The sequence below is a fragment of the Metarhizium album genome (genome assembly GCF_000804445.1).
Source record: "Metarhizium album ARSEF 1941 chromosome Unknown scaffold_11, whole genome shotgun sequence".
In the NCBI taxonomy this organism is placed as follows: Eukaryota; Fungi; Ascomycota; class Sordariomycetes; order Hypocreales; family Clavicipitaceae; genus Metarhizium; species Metarhizium album.
Genome location: NW_024467585.1, coordinates 438,379 through 458,607, shown reverse-complemented (window position 1 = coordinate 458,607; position 20,229 = coordinate 438,379). Strand labels below are relative to the sequence as shown.

The 20,229-nt window shown below is 54.8% G+C and overlaps 6 protein-coding genes across 6 annotated transcripts; 4 read left to right on the top strand and 2 right to left on the bottom strand.

Moving 5' to 3' along the window:
• Window positions 1–2,550: 2,550 nt before the first annotated feature.
• MAM_04875 (C6 zinc finger domain containing protein) lies at window positions 2,551–4,674 on the top strand (the record flags this gene model as incomplete). Its single annotated transcript, XM_040823673.1, has 2 exons — window positions 2,551–3,783; window positions 3,838–4,674. The coding sequence occupies 2 exons, from the start codon at window positions 2,551–2,553 to the stop codon at window positions 4,672–4,674; spliced, it is 2,070 nt and encodes a 689-aa protein (XP_040678344.1).
• Window positions 4,675–5,647: 973 nt separating this feature from the next.
• Window positions 5,648–7,460, bottom strand: MAM_04874 (Lipase, class 3; the record flags this gene model as incomplete). Its single annotated transcript, XM_040823672.1, has 2 exons — window positions 5,648–6,611; window positions 6,679–7,460. The coding sequence occupies 2 exons, from the start codon at window positions 7,458–7,460 to the stop codon at window positions 5,648–5,650; spliced, it is 1,746 nt and encodes a 581-aa protein (XP_040678343.1).
• Window positions 7,461–8,666: 1,206 nt separating this feature from the next.
• Window positions 8,667–9,764, bottom strand: MAM_04873 (Adenosine deaminase; the record flags this gene model as incomplete). The annotated part of the gene is made up of 1 exon (XM_040823671.1): window positions 8,667–9,764. The coding sequence occupies one exon, from the start codon at window positions 9,762–9,764 to the stop codon at window positions 8,667–8,669; it is 1,098 nt and encodes a 365-aa protein (XP_040678342.1).
• Window positions 9,765–10,113: 349 nt separating this feature from the next.
• MAM_04872 (Major facilitator superfamily domain, general substrate transporter) lies at window positions 10,114–11,837 on the top strand (the record flags this gene model as incomplete). The annotated part of the gene is made up of 2 exons (XM_040823670.1): window positions 10,114–10,380; window positions 10,563–11,837. The coding sequence occupies 2 exons, from the start codon at window positions 10,114–10,116 to the stop codon at window positions 11,835–11,837; spliced, it is 1,542 nt and encodes a 513-aa protein (XP_040678341.1).
• Window positions 11,838–12,231: 394 nt separating this feature from the next.
• On the top strand, window positions 12,232–14,442 carry MAM_04871 (Zinc knuckle domain containing protein; the record flags this gene model as incomplete). The annotated part of the gene is made up of 5 exons (XM_040823669.1): window positions 12,232–12,566; window positions 12,623–12,840; window positions 13,079–13,302; window positions 13,369–13,674; window positions 13,774–14,442. The coding sequence occupies 5 exons, from the start codon at window positions 12,232–12,234 to the stop codon at window positions 14,440–14,442; spliced, it is 1,752 nt and encodes a 583-aa protein (XP_040678340.1).
• A 1,671-nt stretch (window positions 14,443–16,113) lies between these two features.
• On the top strand, window positions 16,114–19,388 carry MAM_04870 (Peptidase family M28 family; the record flags this gene model as incomplete). Its single annotated transcript, XM_040823668.1, has 4 exons — window positions 16,114–16,436; window positions 16,493–16,759; window positions 16,813–17,730; window positions 17,786–19,388. The coding sequence occupies 4 exons, from the start codon at window positions 16,114–16,116 to the stop codon at window positions 19,386–19,388; spliced, it is 3,111 nt and encodes a 1,036-aa protein (XP_040678339.1).
• Window positions 19,389–20,229: the final 841 nt, after the last annotated feature.

The following is a 20,229-nucleotide window of genomic DNA, read 5'->3' as shown; positions in this document are numbered from 1 at the left end:
CCCCCCTTCACCACAAAAAAGAAAGAGGTATGAAATATTGGCTGCGAACATTGACGAGCCCGTTTCTAAACCTGCTGGCTGAGCTACCATATAAGTCGTTCCCCGACGCGCTGCGGTTCACTCACGGCAAGACACCAAGATATGAAATTCGGCCCCGCGAAGGAAACGACAAACGATGCGGTGGGGCATATTGGCAGTACTCCCGCTTTGCACAAAGTGCTTATATTTATCCGTCGTACTGGCAGCAGTAGTAGTTCTGTTGTACTACTGGTAGTAGTAGTACGACGGAGAATCCTTCGCTTATTTGTCGTCAAGTGAGCATGGACTGGCGAGAGACGGGATTGAGCAGGGGCTCCCCATCAACCGAGAGTGGAGGCCAAGACGGATCTCAGTCTTGGATGGGAGTGGTTGGCAAGGCTGCAAAACAAAACGTCCAAATTTGCTCTCAGGCGTGTAGAGAGGCCCGCAAAAAGGGGAGAATGATTTGTCGCACGGCACGGCATGCCCAACGCGCCCTAGCATACCCACCTAGGGCTAATGGACACGCACGCGCACGGGATAAAGTTAATGCGCACCTAAAGCGTGGAGCCAAGCGCACCTATTTAAAGGGCGCACACAATTCTCTCTTTTGAAGATTAATTGAAGGCTTTTAACCATCATCTGAGTGATATCTAGCTTGGTGCCACTGCTATCGTGTGACATGATTCGTTGTAACAGGAAGAATTGGCGCGGTCCTTTTTGCGCGACGGTCGAACACCAATAGGTGAAACGACGTCGGGATGGCCAACCGGGATCCCTAGCGTGGCTACGACTCGAACAGGCGGCCGATGCTCAAATGTTGGCAAACCGTGAAATCAAAGGCGGCTTCTGTTGGTCATCCATCACGGAGTACACAGATCAGCATTGGTGAGTTGAACAAACAACAAGAGGGGACTCTCTGACCGTTACGTACCCACGTACGGAGCACCGGCATCATCTGACATCAAACAAGGAGGTCGATTTCGCAGCCCTCTACTCCGTACTCCATATGAGCCGGCCTCTCGGTGTCGCCGGCGGGAGGTGTCGGTCCAATCCTGGCTCACAGCACAGCACAGCAGATCAAGATTCACACTGTAACGGGTGCGATGATGGCGGCAGTCGCAGTGCCAACTACTCCGTACACCATGACACATGACATGATGTCGTCGGTGGCTAACGCGGCGCGGACGGGATACGAGGCGTCGGCGATGGTGCACGGAAAAGGACACTCCAAAAATATAGTTAATTTAAAACACAAAATGCTAGTCAAAGTTTGGCGAGTCTGGCGGCCGCTCCATGCATCATTCATTATCCACATTTGAAGCCTCCAAGCCTCTTCGGTGTCTTCACCCGCCATCTGCCTCCGCCAATCCGTCAAGGAAGGAGGGACCGAATGAAAGTCATCCCCACCTGCTACACACCATGTTCCAGCTTGCTTCGACGCAATTTCTTTTTGGAAGCCAAAAACTGGGGCTCGGTGCCTATCCGGGCTTCAGGTTGTCGCTGGCCTGCCAGAGGCATTCCTCGAGACTTTGTCTGCGAGCCTTGTTATCTGTGCCTGCTCCTGCTCAGTCACCAAGTCGGCCTGCTCACGCTCAGCCGGCCGCCGGGTGGCGTGCCCTGGAGAGCCTGGTCTGTGTCGCTTGTTCTCGAGTGCCGCTTCCTTGCTTGCCGGTTGGCTGATTGGCTGGCTGGCTGGCTGGGCTAGTCGTTTGCACTTGCATGGCAGCCCAGCACGCGCCTACGTACCACGTACCTGTACCTAGGCACCCCGTCCTGTCCGCGGAACCCCATCCACGAAAATCCCCCATGCACGGCCTCGCCCCGTCTGCTCCTCGTCGTCGCCGCCGCCGTCGTCGTCGCCGCCCTCGTGCTTCCGACTCTGACTGCCAACCCTTCATTTCCTCTTCGACATCGACATCCGACGCCATCGCCATCGACTTCACCTTTGCCACCTTGATGTCTCGACAACGCCGCGTCGCGAACCGGACAATCACCACGACTTGACCGAGTCGTTCCTCTGCCGATTTGTTCCGCCGAGATTCCTGGCCTTTCCCCAGACTACGTACTTGGATTCAATCAATCAATCCCCGACACCCGACAGTCCCCCACGCGAGGGCCCGCTTCGAAAGGGCCGAATAACAGCCGCCGGCCTGAAGCCACCAACGCTTTCTGCTCTGCCTGCCCTGGTGTCCATTTCCCTGCGGCTGCATCCAGCAACGCCCGACCTTGGGCAATTTATCTGCCATATCCAATCCTCCCCGCAAAATACCCCGACATCTGTCATCTTGACGACGTTTCCGCGCGAGCGCGACGCCGTATCGATACGGCGACTGTGCCCCATTCCGCTTGGCTGTCGGTGCCTGTCCCTGCCTGCCGCCTGACGAGTCACGACGGACTTTTTGAACGACGAGCCCACGCCTCCTGCTTCGCCGTATTCGTGCTGCCTGCCGCCTGACGACGACTTTGTAAACGACGAGGCCACGCCTCCCGCTTCGCGTATTCATCCTGCCGTCCCATCCTTCCGCCATCATGTCACAGGCCGTCAAGAGAGCCTGCGATGCCTGTCATCGTCGCAAGGTAAAGTGTGACGGCGTCAACCCGTGTCGGAACTGCTCTTCGGCCCAACTGTCCTGCACCTACAATGCCATCCCACAAAAGAAAGGCCCCAAGGGCTCACGAGCCAAAGTAATCAGCGAACTTCGCGAGACGCAGCGTCAGACCAGTCTGTCGGCCAAGGTGCAGAACCGCATGATGAACGGCATCGCTTGCCCGCCTACAATGTCGGGTTCGGCTCCCACTCCTGGCCTTCTCACCAGCGAACTCGTCAAGGAGTGTGCTCAGTTCTTTTTCGACAACCTCTACCCACAGGCTCCCGTCCTCGACCGACGACAGCTTGAACAACAAGTTCTGTACATGGAGCAGAACCGCGACGCATACTGCCTCCTGACGTCTCTTTGCGCCTTCATCATGCTTCAGCCAGGCATGTCCATGCCGGCTGGTGATCCTTACAACTTGGACATGGTCCCCGGTGCCAACATCATCTCCAGCCAACTCCTTCTCGAAGAATGTCTCCGTGTTCGAAAGGGCTACGAGTACCTTGACTGCATCACTCTGAATTCACTGGCAACCAACTTCTTCCTGTTTGGCTGTTGCCATGGCCAGGAAATGCACGACAGGGCGTGGTACTATTTGCGCGAAGCTACAACCATGATGCACATGGCTGGCATGGATAAGGAGGAGCACTACATGCAGCTCGACGCCTCCGAGGCATGTCGACGACGTCGCTTGTTCTGGCTCTTCTTTTCGGTTGAGCGAGCTTATGCCATTCAGCGCCAGCGACCCGTCACTCTTCAAGCAACCATCAATTTGCCCACTCTCGGCGATGATCCCGCCGATCCCCAGGCACACATGCTCAATGGCTTCATCCTGCTGGTCAACATGTTTCGGACGTTTGATGATGCTTTCCTCGCCATCTGGAATAAGACTCGGACTCAGCTAACGTCTCAGTATATCCACGGCTTACAAAAGCAGCTCAATGAAGCGGCTCAATCCTATGCTTGTCGGGACTCGAATTTCCATGACCTGCACACTAACCAGCAGTGGTTGAAGAGTACAGTCTGGCAGCTGGATAGCGGTGTCGCAAATGGCAACTCCGACGATTCCATGTCATTCCAGTATCCCGTGAGCATGTCGCGGGAACTGTTGGCCAATATGACGTCACAATTCCCTGTCCAAGCCGTTGATCTTCTTGGCAATAGACTGGTAAGTGCGCCCTTGGAGCGCATCGCGCTGTATCAATTGTTAACGTCCCACAAGATTGAGAAGCTCCTGGAGATGTCTTCGGCGATGACTGAATACCTTGCCATGCAGCCTGCTTCCAAGGATCCATTTGCTATAGGCCCACGCGAGCACCTGAGTCGGATTCTGTCCATGGTTGCCGCAGCCCGAAACGGCGATTATCGCTTCCTGCCTTTACTCCTCAACAAACTTGGCGACGTTCTGCCTCGCATTACCGACCCCATGCTTCAGAACGCCCCTGAGAACTCCAACTTTGCCAACATTGACATCTTTGATGGCTTTGGCACCGCCGGAATGGCTCAGCCACCCAGTCAGATGCACATGACCATAGATAACGACTACGACCGCAAATTTTCCGTTGAAGAGTACGACAAGAAGTATGCCATGGAAATGAACGGCAGTACCCCTGAATCTGCCACTCACTCCAACCACACCAGTAGTTCTCCGTCAATTGCGCATCAAGAGTCGGATATGAGTGGTTCTTTTAGCTCTCCAAGTATCCTGTCGTCGGGTATGGAGTACTCTCACAACATGAATGGATTTCCATGCAATCCAATGAACGAGATGGTGATGAGTCCTATAGGAAACTCTGGGCCCGCGAATGCCAGGACACAGGGCCACCATATGGGCCACGACGGCATGCAGCAACGTCTGAACGGAATGACAGGACAAAATATGCATCAACAAGGCATCAATGCCATGAACACTCTGACCGGCATGAATCAGATCCAACAAAGGCAAAGTAGCTTCCACATGACGGGTCAATCACATATAGGGGAATTTCGTAACCTCCAAAGAGGGAATTCAGATGCGAACAATCCAATGGTTGGCATGAATACATTGGGCACATATTAGCCGCTTCTGCCACGATGCCAATAGCAACTTATATACCCCACCACCTTGGTCGAACGACTGGAGCGATGACCAGAGATTTCTTTTTTTTACAACACCCACTCTCTTCTGTTTAAATTCAACCAGACCCTTTCTACAGCATTTCTTTTGTCTCACTTTACTCTTTGGGGCCAACCCATAACCAGACATTACTACATGCATATATTGACAGTCCGGCGTGCACTCGATCCTAGCCGTCCAAGTTGGCCGAGATGAGAGCCCGACGGCGCTGAGCGAGCACACAAAAGCATTCATCATTTAGCATTGGGCCCATGTCCGTGTATTGCTATACCTTTTGACATATATTTGATTTCGTCTACTTGGATGTTTGCTACCACATCCTTATTCATTTGGGCACCTGGCGTACAAGGTGTGGGGGATAATGGAGACCTTTGGCCACCTAGCTTGCCATGGCGATGAGAAGGCGTTCGTTGCGGGTTCCTTTGTTTGGAAGACTGCGTGTTTAGATATGAGGTGGCATGGCGATGAGGATTATCATGCAAGACGAGCACATGCCGTCCTTGATCTCTCGCAGCAGAGCTAGCCAGTATGGACAGCAATTGATTGTGTTGGACTACGTTTTGTTTCCCAAGTCGTGATGTTGTTTCGACGCTGGACGCGCTCTATGTAGTCACGCTTTCCTGACGGACGGCCGGCCCCCTTTTTTTCTTCTGTTAATGTAATGTCAACACCATGTTTGCTTGCCGGAATTGCTAGTATATAGTATATTCACTTGGTCGTTATGCTTGAGGAACAGAAAAAAGGAGGATGGTTATAACAGTTGAGGAAAAAAGAAAAAAAAAAAAAAAAAAAAAAAAAAAAAACAGGCGCGGGGGGTATCTAGACTGCTCCGGCATACAAAAAGGCTCCCTCGAAACGAAACATGACACAGCATCAACAGGGGACAGTGCGCAGACGGAAAGGGAACGAGACTCCATCACCTCCTGTTCCCCGTGACTGCCGCGACGGCCAGGAGCTCGATCCTCCCGGCGTACAGGCTCATCATGTGGGCGACGGGATCGCCCCATACCACGCCTCGCAGCTGGTGCTCCTTGCATGTGACGGCCACGACGCCCTCGTCCAGCCTCTGCCGGACCGTCTTGTGCTCCGCCACGGGGGTGCGGGTGCGCGGGTGGGCGGCGCGCAGGACGACGATGCTGCCGGCGTTGCTGAGTCTCGAGGGGGGCACTTTCCACTGCGGCCGGGGGCGCGCCGGGTCGGCGTCCGCGTCCGCGGGCGGCGGGGGCGGCGGGTTGGCGAGCAGCGCGACGAGGGAGCGGACGTACGACTTTGAGGCGCGCGCCACGGGGTCGCCCTCGTTGACGACGCTTAGGAACAGGCTCTTCCGGAGGTCTCGCCGCTTGGGCGTCTTGAGCGGCAGCAGGCTGACGGGCGGGGCGCCGAACGTGACGCAGTGGATGCGCCGGAAGCAGACTGCGAGCCGGGCCAGCTCGCTGTCCGTGCTGCTCAGCATGTGGCTGTACAGGAGGGCCGCGACGGCGCCGCCGGCCGAGTGGCCCGTCAGCAGGAGCGAGTAGCCCGCTCGTCTGGGGTTCTCCTCCAGCAGCTGTCGCAGCCGGGCGGCGACGGGCTTGACCGTCTTGCGGGCGACGGAGAGGAAGCCCGCGTGGCAGGAGTTGCCCTCGTCGTCGAGGAAGTCTGTGGGCGGCGAGGGCGCCATGTTGAGGTTGACGGCCCAGTCGGAGAAGGAGGCGGTGCCGCGGATGGCGAAGACGATGGCGTTGGCGTGGTCCATGGAGACGGACTTGATGCGCATTGCTTTGGTGTTGTTGCGCAGCGACGAGGGAATGTGCGTGTTGAGCTCGTCGGCCTCGGGGCTGTTGTAGACGCGGTGGGAGTACTGGGCGGCGAGGCAGAGGAGGGGCCACGCCGGCATGTGTCTGGACTTTTTGTCAGGTTTCATGCAGTAGCTTGACTAGCAGGAAGAGCTGAGAGCTGGGCACGTACAGGCGAAGCCGGGGGAGGTCCATGGGCAGCTTGGAGTTGGCATACAGCTCCACCTTGGAGAAGTAATTGCCTGACACGGCGGCGGCGGCCGTGTGGGCGGTTCGTGACGGCTGTCCCTTTTCCCGCTGTTCAATGGGGTGTGTTTCTCTGAACCCCAGGGCTCGACCGGCGTACTTGTCGTGGGTCGGCCGCCATGGTTGAGAGTGAGATGCATCGCGTGGGAGATGCTGAAGTTGGTGTTGAGGTCTGTACTGGACGAGACTGTTTTGAGGAACCGGTTCCTGACAAATGTATAAATTCCTCTCGTGGCCTGACAGGCTCTCGGAATCAATCAGTGTCATGACATTGTCGAAACGGTGCTTGATGTCGTCGTATGCGGGGCTAGCAACGTTGGCGGAGGAGGAGGAGGAGGAGGATGATGATGATTGTTTTCGGCGCGCGGGGGCACTACTAGAGGGCATCAGATCCAGCGCGAAGTCGATCAAGGATTCGGAGAGGCGGCTGATGTCGAAGCCGTTCTGCTTCCGAGGCCGGCGGGAATCATATTGGGACTGCACTTCCTTGTGCGGGGGATGTGAAGCCGTGAGCGGGGGATGTTGGAAGTGTGCCGGGGGGTTATGACGGAACTGCTGCTGCGAGCCTGCGGGACGAAGGTGGAAGTTGTGCCGTACTGGGACTGGTGCGGGAGAAGATGTGTAGACGTTGGGTGGATATGCGAGTGCATGTGAGGTGGATTTGCACGGCCTGGACGGCTGGCTTGATTTGGAACTAGACTGGCCCATGGCTAAAAGCGAAGATGGTCACTGATCAAAAACAGCCATGGCCGTTGGGCATTCTGGCAGAGACGATCTTGCCGGTGGCGAAACGCTCCAGATAAAGCAACCGGGAAGAGAGAAGCCGGGGTGGGAACTATCCACGATGTTGAGGGGCGGATGGTCTGGTGTTGTACGCGCTGTCGTGCAGGCTGTGCAATGTGCAGTGTGCACAGTGCCTTGTACAGGTTGCACAGGTTGCACAGGTTGCACAGGTTGACAGGTGCACAGGTTGCACAGGTTGCACAGGTTGCACAGGTTGCACAGGTTGCACAGGTTGCACAGGTTGCACAATGTACAGTGAATGCTCACACGCCGCGGCATGTCTCAGTTGCCTTGTGATATTTATGTACGTAGTCGACTTTGACCGATAGCTTCGCCGCAGCAGCCTCGTAATACAGACACCAAACCCACACAAATCACCCTTGGACAACCCTTTATTTAGCCTTCACCTCGGCGGTATGATTCGCTGTGCTGGGAGTCTGGGACAGCCTCACCCGCAGGTGCGTCTGGGGATGGCGAATAGCAAGGCGGCCGTGATGCGTGGGCGGCAATTGAATGGAGCACACGTTCGCAGACATTCTTGGCATGGGCTGCATGAGCCCATATCAACTGCTTTCCAAAGTGATAGGTGTTGCTTAGCAAGGCAATATATTTGACCATCACACCTCCAACTCGAGTCACCGGTGAGGGGAGCCGGATAATATCGATGGTGTAGTGACCAATGAGGTATCCTTTCTTTCAGCCTCCTTTTAAACCTCTTTCTTTCCTGCGCCTTCTTGCCACGCCTCCAACTGAGCCTCAAATCGCCGAGTCGCATCGTGACTTTGGGCGGAAACTTGCAGCTGCTCCGAGTCCGCCTTCATTGGCGGGACGAGGCTGCTCATACTTGGTCGCAAACACTCACCACGGCGCACGCCTGCAGATTCCGGCCTGACAAGTAAATGATACGTGGTACGCCACGTATCACGCAAATAATCAGCTATGGGCAGACCATTTCGACAGCGCAAGTGCGGAGGTGCACGCCGCATTTGCTTCGCACGCCGTCCGAGGAGGCAGGGGCAAACTGGAGAGCCGCAATTTGATGCGGAGCAGCGTGTCGGAGGGCGCAACAGCTCGTGAAACCCCCCGACCTGCAGGCCTTTGCTTTGTTCTCTTCTTCTTTGGCCGTTGGATCTACTCGGTGTCGATAGCATCCAATTCTGCGTAGATGCTCCCCTTGACACTCTCATCGGCCCAGGACATCTCTACCGCATTTCTCCCCAACTGCACCATGTCCGCCTTGGACAACCCACCATGGTGATATGCCTTCTCCTGGTTGCCGTCGATCCATACATCGTGCATGTACGCAGGGTCGTCGCTGTTGATGCAGTACTTGACGCCCTTGTCCAGAAGCTGCCGTAATTTAGGAAACAAGGCTCCGGTGGCGGTGCGTCGGTGGTAGGCATGGGGGCAAAGTGTCAGGCCAACTCCCCTCGTTTTGAGGCCCTCCACGAGCTCGTCACGATCAAGGGCATCCAGTCCGTGGTCAATTCTTTCAACACCCAGGTCGAAAATAGCCTGCCGGATGTGCTCATGGGTATCCTTCTGGCCGAAATCGCAATGCGTGGTGAGATGCAGCCCATCTGCTCTCGCACGGGCAAAGGCCTTCTTGAACAGAATCGGCGGTCTCTCGTAGGCATTGCTCGCCAGCCCAACGGCGTGGAACAACCCGTGTCCCCCTTTGCATGTAGCCCACGGCAGGGCGGCCTCGTAGGCAGCCTCGCCATCCTCAACGGGCTCGTCACGCAAAAAGCAGAATATCCACTGCGACTTGACACCGTACCGTGCCGCGCCGTCCCTCTGAGCCCTCAGGTAGCCGTTTAGAACAGCCCCGGCGGCGACTCCCCTCCTGGTGTGGGCCTGAATGTCAAAGAATGGCTCGACGTAGCGCACGTGCATCGCCTGGCACCGCTTCAGGTAGTCCATGGCGAGGTCGTAAAAGTCTTCTTCTCGGAGGAGCACCTCGCAGCCGGCAAGGTAGGCTTCCAGGAACGTGGGCACATCTTTGCGGCCGCCCAGCTCTGGGCGGTGGTTGTATGTAACTTTGTAGGACTCGAGAAGCTCTTGGTAGGTCAGGTAGGTTTGTTGTTTGAATTTGAGGGGGACGTTGTTGCGTTGGGCGAGGGTCCACCGGAGGAGAGGCTGGAGGGTGCCTTCGATGTGAATGTGCAGTTCGACTTTGGGGAGGGAGGCGATGAAAGGGGATATCGGTAGTATTGGTAGCGTGTCCATGGTGGCCATGACCGCTCGACGGACGAGTCACGATAACCGTTGGCTGGCAGCTGTCAGGTCAGGCGGAAAAGAATCTATCGGCAAGTCCAGGTACGCCTGGTTGCTCTGGCCCGCAACGACCTCCACCGGCAGCCCCCGAAGGAATGGGCTTCCAGGCGGCTGGACGCCTGTACAAGTCGGCGCCACAGCACTTGAAGTCAACTGGATGCATGTGAAATTGTTGCGACTCACTCTCGACCATCGGCTTCACCCATGGAGGCGCCGACCAGCGGTCGAGCATTTGGTGTCCCGACTGTCTAGAACCCGTTGGACCGCTGCCCTCTGGTGTACTGGTCGACCTTTGGAGAGAATGGCCATCCCAGCTGACGATAGAGACTCTGGCGTCGCTCATTTGCACGCTCCAGAAGCTGATGCTCTGCTTGAGCATCGCACCATGACTCAACTTTCACAGGAGCCGCCTCGCTTGGAGCCTGCGCCTGACGCTGATGCGGCTCGTCGTGTACTGCATAAGATTGACCGAGTCATAATCCCGTTGTTATTTGTCACCTATGCGCTCAATTTCATGGACAAAGTCATCCTTTCGAGCGCGGCTGTTTTTGGTCTCCGGGATGATAACGTGAGTGTCTGGATCGCCGACGCTTCCAACAGCATTCGCATCCCACATCGGAAACCGCATATGGCTAACGTCTACTCGTAGCACCTCCGAGGACAGGAGTATAGCTGGGTGTCCAGTATGTTTGTACGACGTTTGTTTCGAGTGCGGTCTGATGGTGTTGCAATACTGACGCCCAGATCTAGTACTTTGGCTATCTCGTCTGGGAGTATCCCACGACAGTCCTGATTGCCCGTCTGCCCATTGGCAAATATCTTACCACCAACACGGTTATTTGGGGGGTTGTCGTTGGCCTGACCGCTGCTTGCAAAAAATTTGGCGGCCTGATGGCTGTTCGCTTCCTCTTGGGCGTGACCGAAGCCACCATCACGCCTGGCTTCATGTTCTTGACGTCAACCTGGTACACCCGTGATGAGATGCCCACCCGTGTAGGCATTTGGTTCGCGGGCAACTCGGTTGGCGGCTTGCTGTCGAACCTGCTTGCCTTTGGGGTCGGGCACATTGAAGACAATATACACCCTTGGAGATGGATGTACATTATCCTTGGCGTCGCAACCTTTCTCTGGGCGATGCCCATGTACCTCTTTCTTCCAGACAGCATCTCAAGAGCCAGCTTCTTGACCACCGAGGAACGTCAAATTGCAAAGAAGCGCGTCGTCGTTGCAGGCACAGGCTCCACAGAGAACTCATCATGGACATGGGATCAAGTGGCAGAGTGCTTGATCGATCCCAAGTCCTGGCTTATCTTCTTCATCAGTCTCTTGACGCAGATTCCCAACGGCGGGACCCAAGGCTTCTCCAACATCATTGTCCAGTCCTTCCATTTTAGCAACCTCCAATCCACACTCATCAACATACCCTACTCTCTCATCACAGCAGGTGTGATTGCCGGCGCAGGCCATCTATCAGGACGCTTCCGCAAACTCAACTGCCTCCTCATCATTGCCGTCGTGATGCCCTGCGTCATTGGTGCCGCCATTATCTACCGCCGGACCGCCGTATCTCACGGACTGCAACTCTTTGCTTACTTCCTCCTGTCCACGGGCCCCGCAGCAATGCCGCTCGCCATGTCTCTCGTGCAATCCAACTTTCGTGGTGTCACCAAGAAAATGACCATGACGGCCATGCAGTTCATCGCTTATTGCATTGGAAACATTGTTGGGCCACAGCTCTTCCTTCAGACCGAAGCGCCGTCGTACGACTCTGCTTTCCAGGCCATCGTGATCTGCTATGCCTTGGCCATTGCGCTGGCAATTGCGCTCAGATTCTATTTGCAGTGGACGAATGCGAAGAGGTCAAAGCTGGAGGGACTTGACGGCAGTGCTGGCGCCGACGGGAAGATGCCGACACAACACCGTTGGAGAGACGTTGGCGAGGGGGCGACGGAGGTTCAACTACGACCTGAGGATTACGAGGATGTGACGGACTGGAAGATGCTCGGTTTTAGATATCGTTTGTAACTAGTGTGCAAATGAGGATACTAAATACAACCCCTGCCTCGTGTTCTGATGTAGCCTTGGTGGGTAACTTGTGAAATGTTCATCTGCACCGAAAGGAGTTGTCTCCAGCCTTTTCCGCAAGGTGACTGTACTCAATTGTGCTGATTGGTTCAATATCCAGCTATGTTAAAGCAGCAAAAAAGGTAAAGAGTGGACCTTTCATTCATTCTTCGTTCAAAGTTCAGGCAGCAGCTTGATGTGGCGAGGGTGTGCGGAGATCGGCCCGGAAAATACTTAATCCGAAACAAAAGACAGACCAGATCTTGCACCGAACTTCCTTTGCTGAGTATTTCAACAAAACTTGCCCGCAAGAGGATGTCAAACAACGTGACCTAGCCGCCAACCCACATTCACGATGTCGTGGAGAAATCAAGGCATTACCGGCTCAAATAACATTCCTCTTGGGAAGCGCCGCTTCGCTGATGAAGAGGATGGAGCTTCTGACCAAGAACCGAGCAGGGGCCGCGACCCAGCACCCAGAACTGAAGCCGATGGTCCTCGCCGACGGAAGAAGCGCAACCGATGGGGCGATGCATCTGAAAATAAGGCTGCAGGCCTCATGGGGTTGCCGACTGCCATCATGTCTAACATGACCAGCGAACAGCTCGAGGCCTACACTCTGCATCTTCGAATAGAAGAGATCAGTCAGAAGCTACGTATTGACGATGTCGTCCCTGCCGATGGGGATAGGTATGTATCTTCAACCTGCTTGCTCCGCATCGTAATTATGCTAATGGTCTCCCAAGATCGCCTTCGCCCGCGCCACAGTACGACAATCACGGCAGACGTATCAACACGCGAGAATACCGATATCGCAAGAAGTTGGAAGACGAGCGACACAAGCTGATTGAAAAGGCTATGAAGACGATTCCTAACTACCATCCTCCACAGGACTACCGCAGGCCCACCAAGACCCAGGAGAAGGTCTACGTGCCTGTGAATGACTACCCGGAAATTAACTTCAGTATGATTGCTAACCCTTTTACCCTAACAAATGTTTCTACTCCCCCGTTTTGGTGTCCCCTGTTTGGAGTTAGGCCAGTATCGCTGCGACCTTGCGCAGGCGCTTTGAGATGACTGGTCCATCGTCGAAATGGGCCGTGACTTTGGTTTTTTTTTTCGTTGCCCTATTCTCGCGTAACATCGAGTGTGAAACAGATTTCTTCAGATACTAACACGTAGCTTTTTTTCCCTTCTTAAAGTTGGCTTACTTATCGGACCCCGTGGTAATACACTCAAGAAAATGGAGGGGGAGTCTGGTGCTAAGATTGCTATTCGAGGCAAGGGCTCTGTCAAAGAAGGCAAAGGCCGGTCAGATGCTGCTCACTCGAGCAATCAGGAGGAAGACTTGCATTGCCTCATCATGGCTGATACAGAGGAAAAAATCAACAAAGCGAAGCAGCTCATTCACAACGTCATTGAAACGGTAAGATGGCGAATCGTTCTGGTGTATATCTTTTGCTGGCCAGTCTTGCTAACTGTCGCATCCAAGGCCGCGTCCATTCCCGAAGGCCAAAACGAGCTTAAGCGCAATCAACTGCGAGAACTTGCCGCCCTCAACGGTACTCTCCGGGATGATGAGAACCAAGCTTGTCAAAACTGCGGCAAAATTGGCCACCGCAAGTACGACTGCCCCGAGCGTCAAAATTACACTGCTAGTATTATCTGTCGTGTTTGCGGAAACGCGGGACATATGGCCCGTGACTGTCCCGATCGGCAGAGGGGTGCTAGCTGGCGGAATGACGCCCGGCCTGCAGGCAGAATCAATGGCGGCGATGCCGTTGACCGTGAAATGGAGGTATGCAGTCATCCTTGTCCACGCCATTTCGACACCCTGTCCCCCCTTTTTGGGGGGAAACGATTGTAGAAACACTCCTGGTGCTAATCTACGTTGTAGCAACTTATGCAAGAACTTGGAGGAGGTTCCGGACCAGTAGGCCGAATTGAAGCTGGTCCTGGGGGCGGCGATCAAAACGGAACGGATGTCAAGCCCTGGCAACGTGGCCCGACTGGTGGCCCTGCTCCCTGGAGATCCCGCAACAACGACTCCAACGATGGAGAGCCTCGTGGATCTGGTGCCGCGCCGCCTTGGGCCAGGGAACGAAATCGCGGTGGGCATGACCACCATGGGGATCGTGACCGCGACCGAGACCGTGACCGCGACCGTGACCGTGACCGCGACCGAGACCGCGACCGTGACCGCGACCGCGACCGCGATAACGGTTACAGTCAAGGCTACGGCTCATCCGCATCAGCTGCTCCTCCCCCATGGCAGCAGCAACAGCAGCAGTACCCGGCTCCCGGAACCCAGGGCGGGTATCCTGGATATGCTGGGTATGGCGGCTATGCTCCTCCTCCTGGTATGGGTGCACCCCCAGGTCTTCCTCAGAATGGTGCCGGACTGGCAGCCCCCCCGGGCCTCACTGGAGCAAATCCTATGATTCAACAGTATGCCGGAGCTGCTGCACCAGTTCCTCCCCCGCCACCACCGCCTTCGGGTGATGCGCCGCCGCCGCCGCCGCCTCCTCCTAGCAACCAGCCTCCCCCTCCGCCTCCTGGCGCTTGAGCAAGTTTCGTAGTGGAGTGACGGGGAGTCGAAGATGTCTCAACTGCTAATGAAGAGCAGCTTCTTTTATTGGAAGCAATCCGTTTACTTATTCACTCACGGAAACAGGACAATCTGGCGTTCTTCTTTATTTGAGCAGCTTGGCCTGAAAGGATTTCGTCCTAGAGAGTATGTGAAAAGTCGGGGCAGGCTTTTAATTTCACATTCTTTGCCTTGCGATATGACTTTTCAGAGCTGAGTTGTCAAAGTGTTTTGATATATCTGCTTGTAGGAGATGGTACGGTATGGTTGAACTAATCCAGACCAGTATGGTAGTGTAGTGTAGCGCCTTGCTATCTCAATTTAAAAGGTTGATAGTCATAGCTGAGATTCTCGATGGATGTGAAGACGACAGATATCTCCAGCCAATGGTTTGAGCCTGGATTGTGTTTGCAGTCTCCTCGCTGAGCATATTGATAAATACAATATCGTCTGGCAATTGCAATGGCAATGGCGAGTACTTATTCGGCGCTCAGACGGTAGACAGACAGAACTGAAGCTCGGCTCAGATACTGTGTGGCCGCATTCAGTCATACGAGGTGACGGGACAGTATGAATCGATTGGCGTTGTTCCGACTGCAAGGGTTCTCCCCTTTGTTTGCGGCCTGTTTGCAAGAAGCGATTTGCGTAACGTCTCATACGAGACGGCTTGTGGCTTTTGTTTCCCCCTCCCTTTTTTCCCTTGGCCGACTATTTTGATGGTTGATTTTTTTTTGTCCCAACCAAGAATGTGCCGGGGATGTCATTGGCATTTGAGTGCCAGTACTCCGTACTGCATGAGTTGTACCTACCTAACTTATGCAAGTACGTACTCAAGTATAAAGTACTTAAGTACGTAAGTACTTAAGTACCTAGGTAGGTACCTTGGCCTGACCTAATAGCGGGCGGAGGGGTAGTCTCGGGACTGCCGCAGCCTCATCAGCTTATTACAAGACGACTTATTAGACTTTTGACCTGCTCAGGACAATTTTTGACCCGTTTTGCGATGGTTCTGCTGCCCTCAGAAACAGGGGCCGCGCGCGGAGGCAAGTACCCAAGTACTGAAGGAGCAGGCAAAGTACACCAGGCGACATATGTTCCGCCGTTAAGATTGCCGGGGTCGTGCGGGGTGACGGTTTGAGGAGGTCGCGGCCACCTGCGCTAGGGCGCCAGCTGCGCCAGCTGACTTTTTCGGCGAGTTCATGTTCCTTTCGAGCCGTTCCAAGCTCCAGATGTCCCCAGCCGGCAGCTCTCCAACTCCGAGACGGGGAAGCTCCGATGTCACGCTGGACATTTGGTCCATTGCGATCCCGCTTGAACCTGCACGCGCATCCATCCTGTTCTCATATTTTTTCCCGCTCCAGTTCCAATCAACCGCCTCTGTCGCCGCATTTTGCTCGGGAGGATCCTAAAGTCAGCTCTTTTCCGCAATCGATCACAACTTCATTATCCCGTTGTCCGCTGCTTCGCTCCTAGTCTATTGACCTCTTCATCGCCACCGAGCCTGCGCGCTGCGTTTCCAAAGCCGCTTTCGCCATGTTCTTTGGCGCTGTGTGAAGGCGTCGTTTTCTCCTTTTGCCCTTTTGCCCTGGTTCGAAATAGAACACGCCCTCGCTCTCGTCCGCGCTGCACGATTTCGTCACGCAATTCGCCATGAAGCTCGGTAATCCTTTTGTTTTCCGGCCGGGCCCCGTTAGCTTCTGGACAACCGTCAGCTACCTTGCCGTTATTATCCCGTTGATATATGTCCAGGAGACGGTGCCGCCGGCGCCGCCCCCAGATGCGCTGCCGCAAGGCGTCAATTTGACAGAAGCGTGGTTGGATCTAGAGGTCATTACAAGATCGTACCATCCATTTAACAGCCACTCGAATGATGTGGTACGCGACTATCTCATGCGTCGATCCAGGGAGATTCTGGACAGAAATGGAATTGACTTCACCACAGATTTAACAGGTGGTGTGCCCTGGGAAAGCAGGTTTGTCCTCACCTTCTCGCATGATCAAAAGACATGTTGCTTACCCGCGTGGACAGTTACTTGTCGTCAGCTGAGAATCCGGTCCTAGCCGCCGAAACTAGTGCTCGCAGGCGCGGAGCGACGCTCTTTGATGATCGCATTTCCAATGTGACAATGACTCATCCCCAGCCCAATAGTAGCATGGGACGGTACTTTGAAGGCAACAACTTTTACGTGTATATCCGTGGCTCCGATGATCCCGAAGGGGAGTGGTGGACCTCTGACAATGTGCAGCGAATTGCCCGCAGCGGCGCTGGCGTCCTCGTAAATTGTCATTTTGACTCGTGAGTCTTCGACTTGTTTCGGGTGTGTTGACCCTGTTTCTGATAGATTCAAGGGTATCTACCGGCTACGGTGCCACCGATGACGGCGTGGGATGCATCTCCCTGCTGCAATTGCTCAGTCACTTTACCTCCAAGGGCTATCAACCAAAGAACGGCATTGTGTTGCTTTTCAATAACGCTGAGGAGGATGGCTTGCTCGGGGCCATGGCTTTTGGATACAGCCCTTTGGTGCAGTTCTGCCATACGCTCGTCAATTTGGAGGGCGCCGGGGCTGGCGGTCGAGCTATGCTGTTCCGAGCAACGGATCTTGAGACCGCCGAGGCTTACTCTAAAAGCCCCCATCCTTTTGGATCTGTTGTGGCGTCGAATGCGTTCGAGCGGCGTGTGATCAAGAGCGACACGGACTACTCCGTCTTCGTCAACAACTACGGCCAACGCGGTCTCGACATTGCCTTCTATTCGCCTCGATCTCGATACCACACCGAGGATGATGACGCGCGGCACACATCGGTCGACAGCGTCTGGCACATGCTATCAGCTGCTCTCGCGACTACCGAGTCCTTGTCAAGGACCACCAGTACCAAGTTCAACGGGCCGCGCTCTGATGGCAGAAAAGATCTGGTTCAAAGTGGCCGCCCAACGGCTGGTGTTTGGTTTGACTGGTATGGTGATAGCTGGTCCGCGTTTTCGCTAAGAGGGCTTTTTGCGTGGTCTCTCGCTCTTCTCATTACTACGCCGCTAATCCTTGCCGTGGTCACCTACCTGCTGGTTCGCAACGATAAATGGTACTTCTTCGCCACCAGGGTTGATTCTACTTTTGGCGAAGGTGAAGGAGCCATGTCACTAGGCGGATGGAAAGGCTTCATTCGATTTCCATTTGCTCTAGTTGTTGCCGCTGCCTTGACCATTGGATCGGTGTATTTGTTGGCCAAGGTCAATCCATTGATTATTTACAGCAGTGGATATTCTGTGTAAGTGCCCTGCGATTTGGATTCCCGGCGGAATGATTTTGCTTACTCTTCACAGGTGGGCCATGATGACTTCGTTGTTCTACTTTGTGTCGTGGATGCTGCTTCGTGGAGCCCACTTTGTGCGCCCAAGTGCTCTTCAACGGGGCTTTACTTTGATGTGGCTTTTCATCATCACTTGGATCCTCTCAATTTTCGCGGCCGTTGCTGAGGATCGCGTGAAGATGGGTGCCGTATATCCTTTGGCCTTCCTGCACACCTTTGTTTTTGCAGCAGTCTTGATATCACTCTTGGAACAAGTTGCACTTCCAACTAAGCAAGATTTTGCACGACAACCCAGCGGCGAGAACGAAGAGGAAGGAGAAGAACAACAAAACTTACTGGGCGATGACGTTCGCAACGATGCCGAACACAACGAGGGAAGAGAGGAGCCAGATATTGCTCCTGATCCAACAGAAACGACACCTCTCAGGACTAGCGAAGAAGGCCGCGGGCTTGGTGAGCAGACTACCACATTTGCGAGCACATATAGGAGATCCGCGACGGACGCTAGGGATGCAACTCACAGCGGTCACAATACCAAACGCGGCTGTCCGCCTTATGAAAACGAACAAGCTTGGTCCGGTCGACTTCCAACCTGGACTTGGTTTATGCAGCTCCTCCTTCTCGTTCCCCTGTACGTGACTGTTCTCGGCAATCTGGCACTGGTACAAACCGCGTCCGTGGGAATGACCGGAACAGACGGTAGCAGCCTGCTTCTCCCGCTGATGGGGGTTGGTGTCTTGACAATCCTCCTCCTCCTACCGCTGACGCCGTTTGTCCATCGCGTCAGCCACCACGTCCCACTATTCCTCCTACTGGTGTTTATCGGAACACTAATCTACAACCTGACGGCCTTCCCCTTCTCTGTCAATAACCGATTCAAATTTTACTTCAAGCAAGTTATCGACTTGGATAAGGGCTCCAACGTTGTCACCCTCAATGGGCTGGAAAAATTTGTGCGGCCGATCATTAGCTCTTTGCCCACCCCGGCCGGCCAAGGAATTCACTGTGATGAGGACCCTGCTCTCCAAAACTTGAGGAATTGCCAGTACGACGGGTCTCTCTTGCCTCCAGACGTAGCGGCCGGCGAGAAGTTGGAAAACTTGGTGTCCATCAAGGCGTCCAAGCTCCGCGACGGAAGAACAATCCAAGTGAGGCTGAACGCAGTGAATACCCGCGTTTGCTTCATCGACACGTCGTCCCCAATCTTTGGCTTTTCCGTCGACGGTGGCGCAAAGCGCGACGACCGATTCGGCTCGTTTCCGCCTGAAGGTCTCCAACAGATCCAACTATGGAGGCGTGACTGGGAAAAGGGCTGGAATGTTACACTTTACCTAGGCGCAGACGTACTTCCCATGAAGCAGGACGGTAATGGTGTTGAAGGCGCCGAGGTGAATGAAGCGGATGATGGCCCCAGCAACGGAGAGCTCAAACGCAGAGCAGCAGCGGCAGTCGACAAGGCGTTTTCCGTGACGGCGAGGTGTGCCTGGTCAGATGTCAACAGCGCCAAGACGATCCCGGCATTCCACGAGGTGAAGCAGTTCATGCCTAGGTGGGCGACTGTCTCGAAAAAGTCTGTTGGTCTCGTGGAAGTCATGAAGGAGGTCAGGGTCGAGTGAAGCTGCAGCAAGCAGTATTGTATCGTGTTGCCTTGGAGAGGGGGACTCGGCACAGCGCTTTTAGGACTAAGGGAACATAACCACTTGTAATAGTCATGCGCGAATATCAATACGTTGACGGATACAAACAACGAGACACGCACGTGCTGCGGGAGAAAAGGGGGGCAAAACAAGGCGACGGTGTGCCCGTCGCCACGCCCTCGTCCCTCTGTCCTCGTGCCCACAATCGCCAATCTCGTGATGTACGGCGTGGAGCTTCTCTCCGTCGTTGCTGTGGGCAGACAAGCGCGTCAATAGCCATGATGTCTTGGCGGCCCAAGGTCCATCCGCATACCTGCGGCGCGTCGGCGCACCGGTCCTCTTGTCGGGTGCCGACTCGTTGAGCGCCTGCGTCGCTTGCACCATGTCGCTGGCGAACTCGTCCACCGTCTGGGAGAGAGGAGACTGATGCGTCCACGAGGCTTGTGCTTGGATGATGGGAGAGTCGACGAAGTGTGCCAGGCTGATGGGGGCAGGGGACGAGTCTCGGTGATGGCTGGGGAAGAATAAGGGGGAAGCGGTGGCCTGGGGACATACGGCATGAGGGACTGGCTGGCCGTGTTGGCGTATGGTTTGATATGAGGGCGAGGACAGGCAACTCGTTGGAAGCGTACGTGGGAGTGAGTGCGTTGAGGTCACGTCGCGGCGGCGGGGGGATCAGGAACTCGGGATTCGCCATTGTGTCGTCTTTGAGGTAGGTGCTCGTCCTTGTGTCCTTGATTTCCTTGCTGTCCGTCTTGTTGTTGACTGACTTATTTTTGTTTTCGGCCAAGGAAAAAAAAAAAAAAAAAAAAAAAGGTCC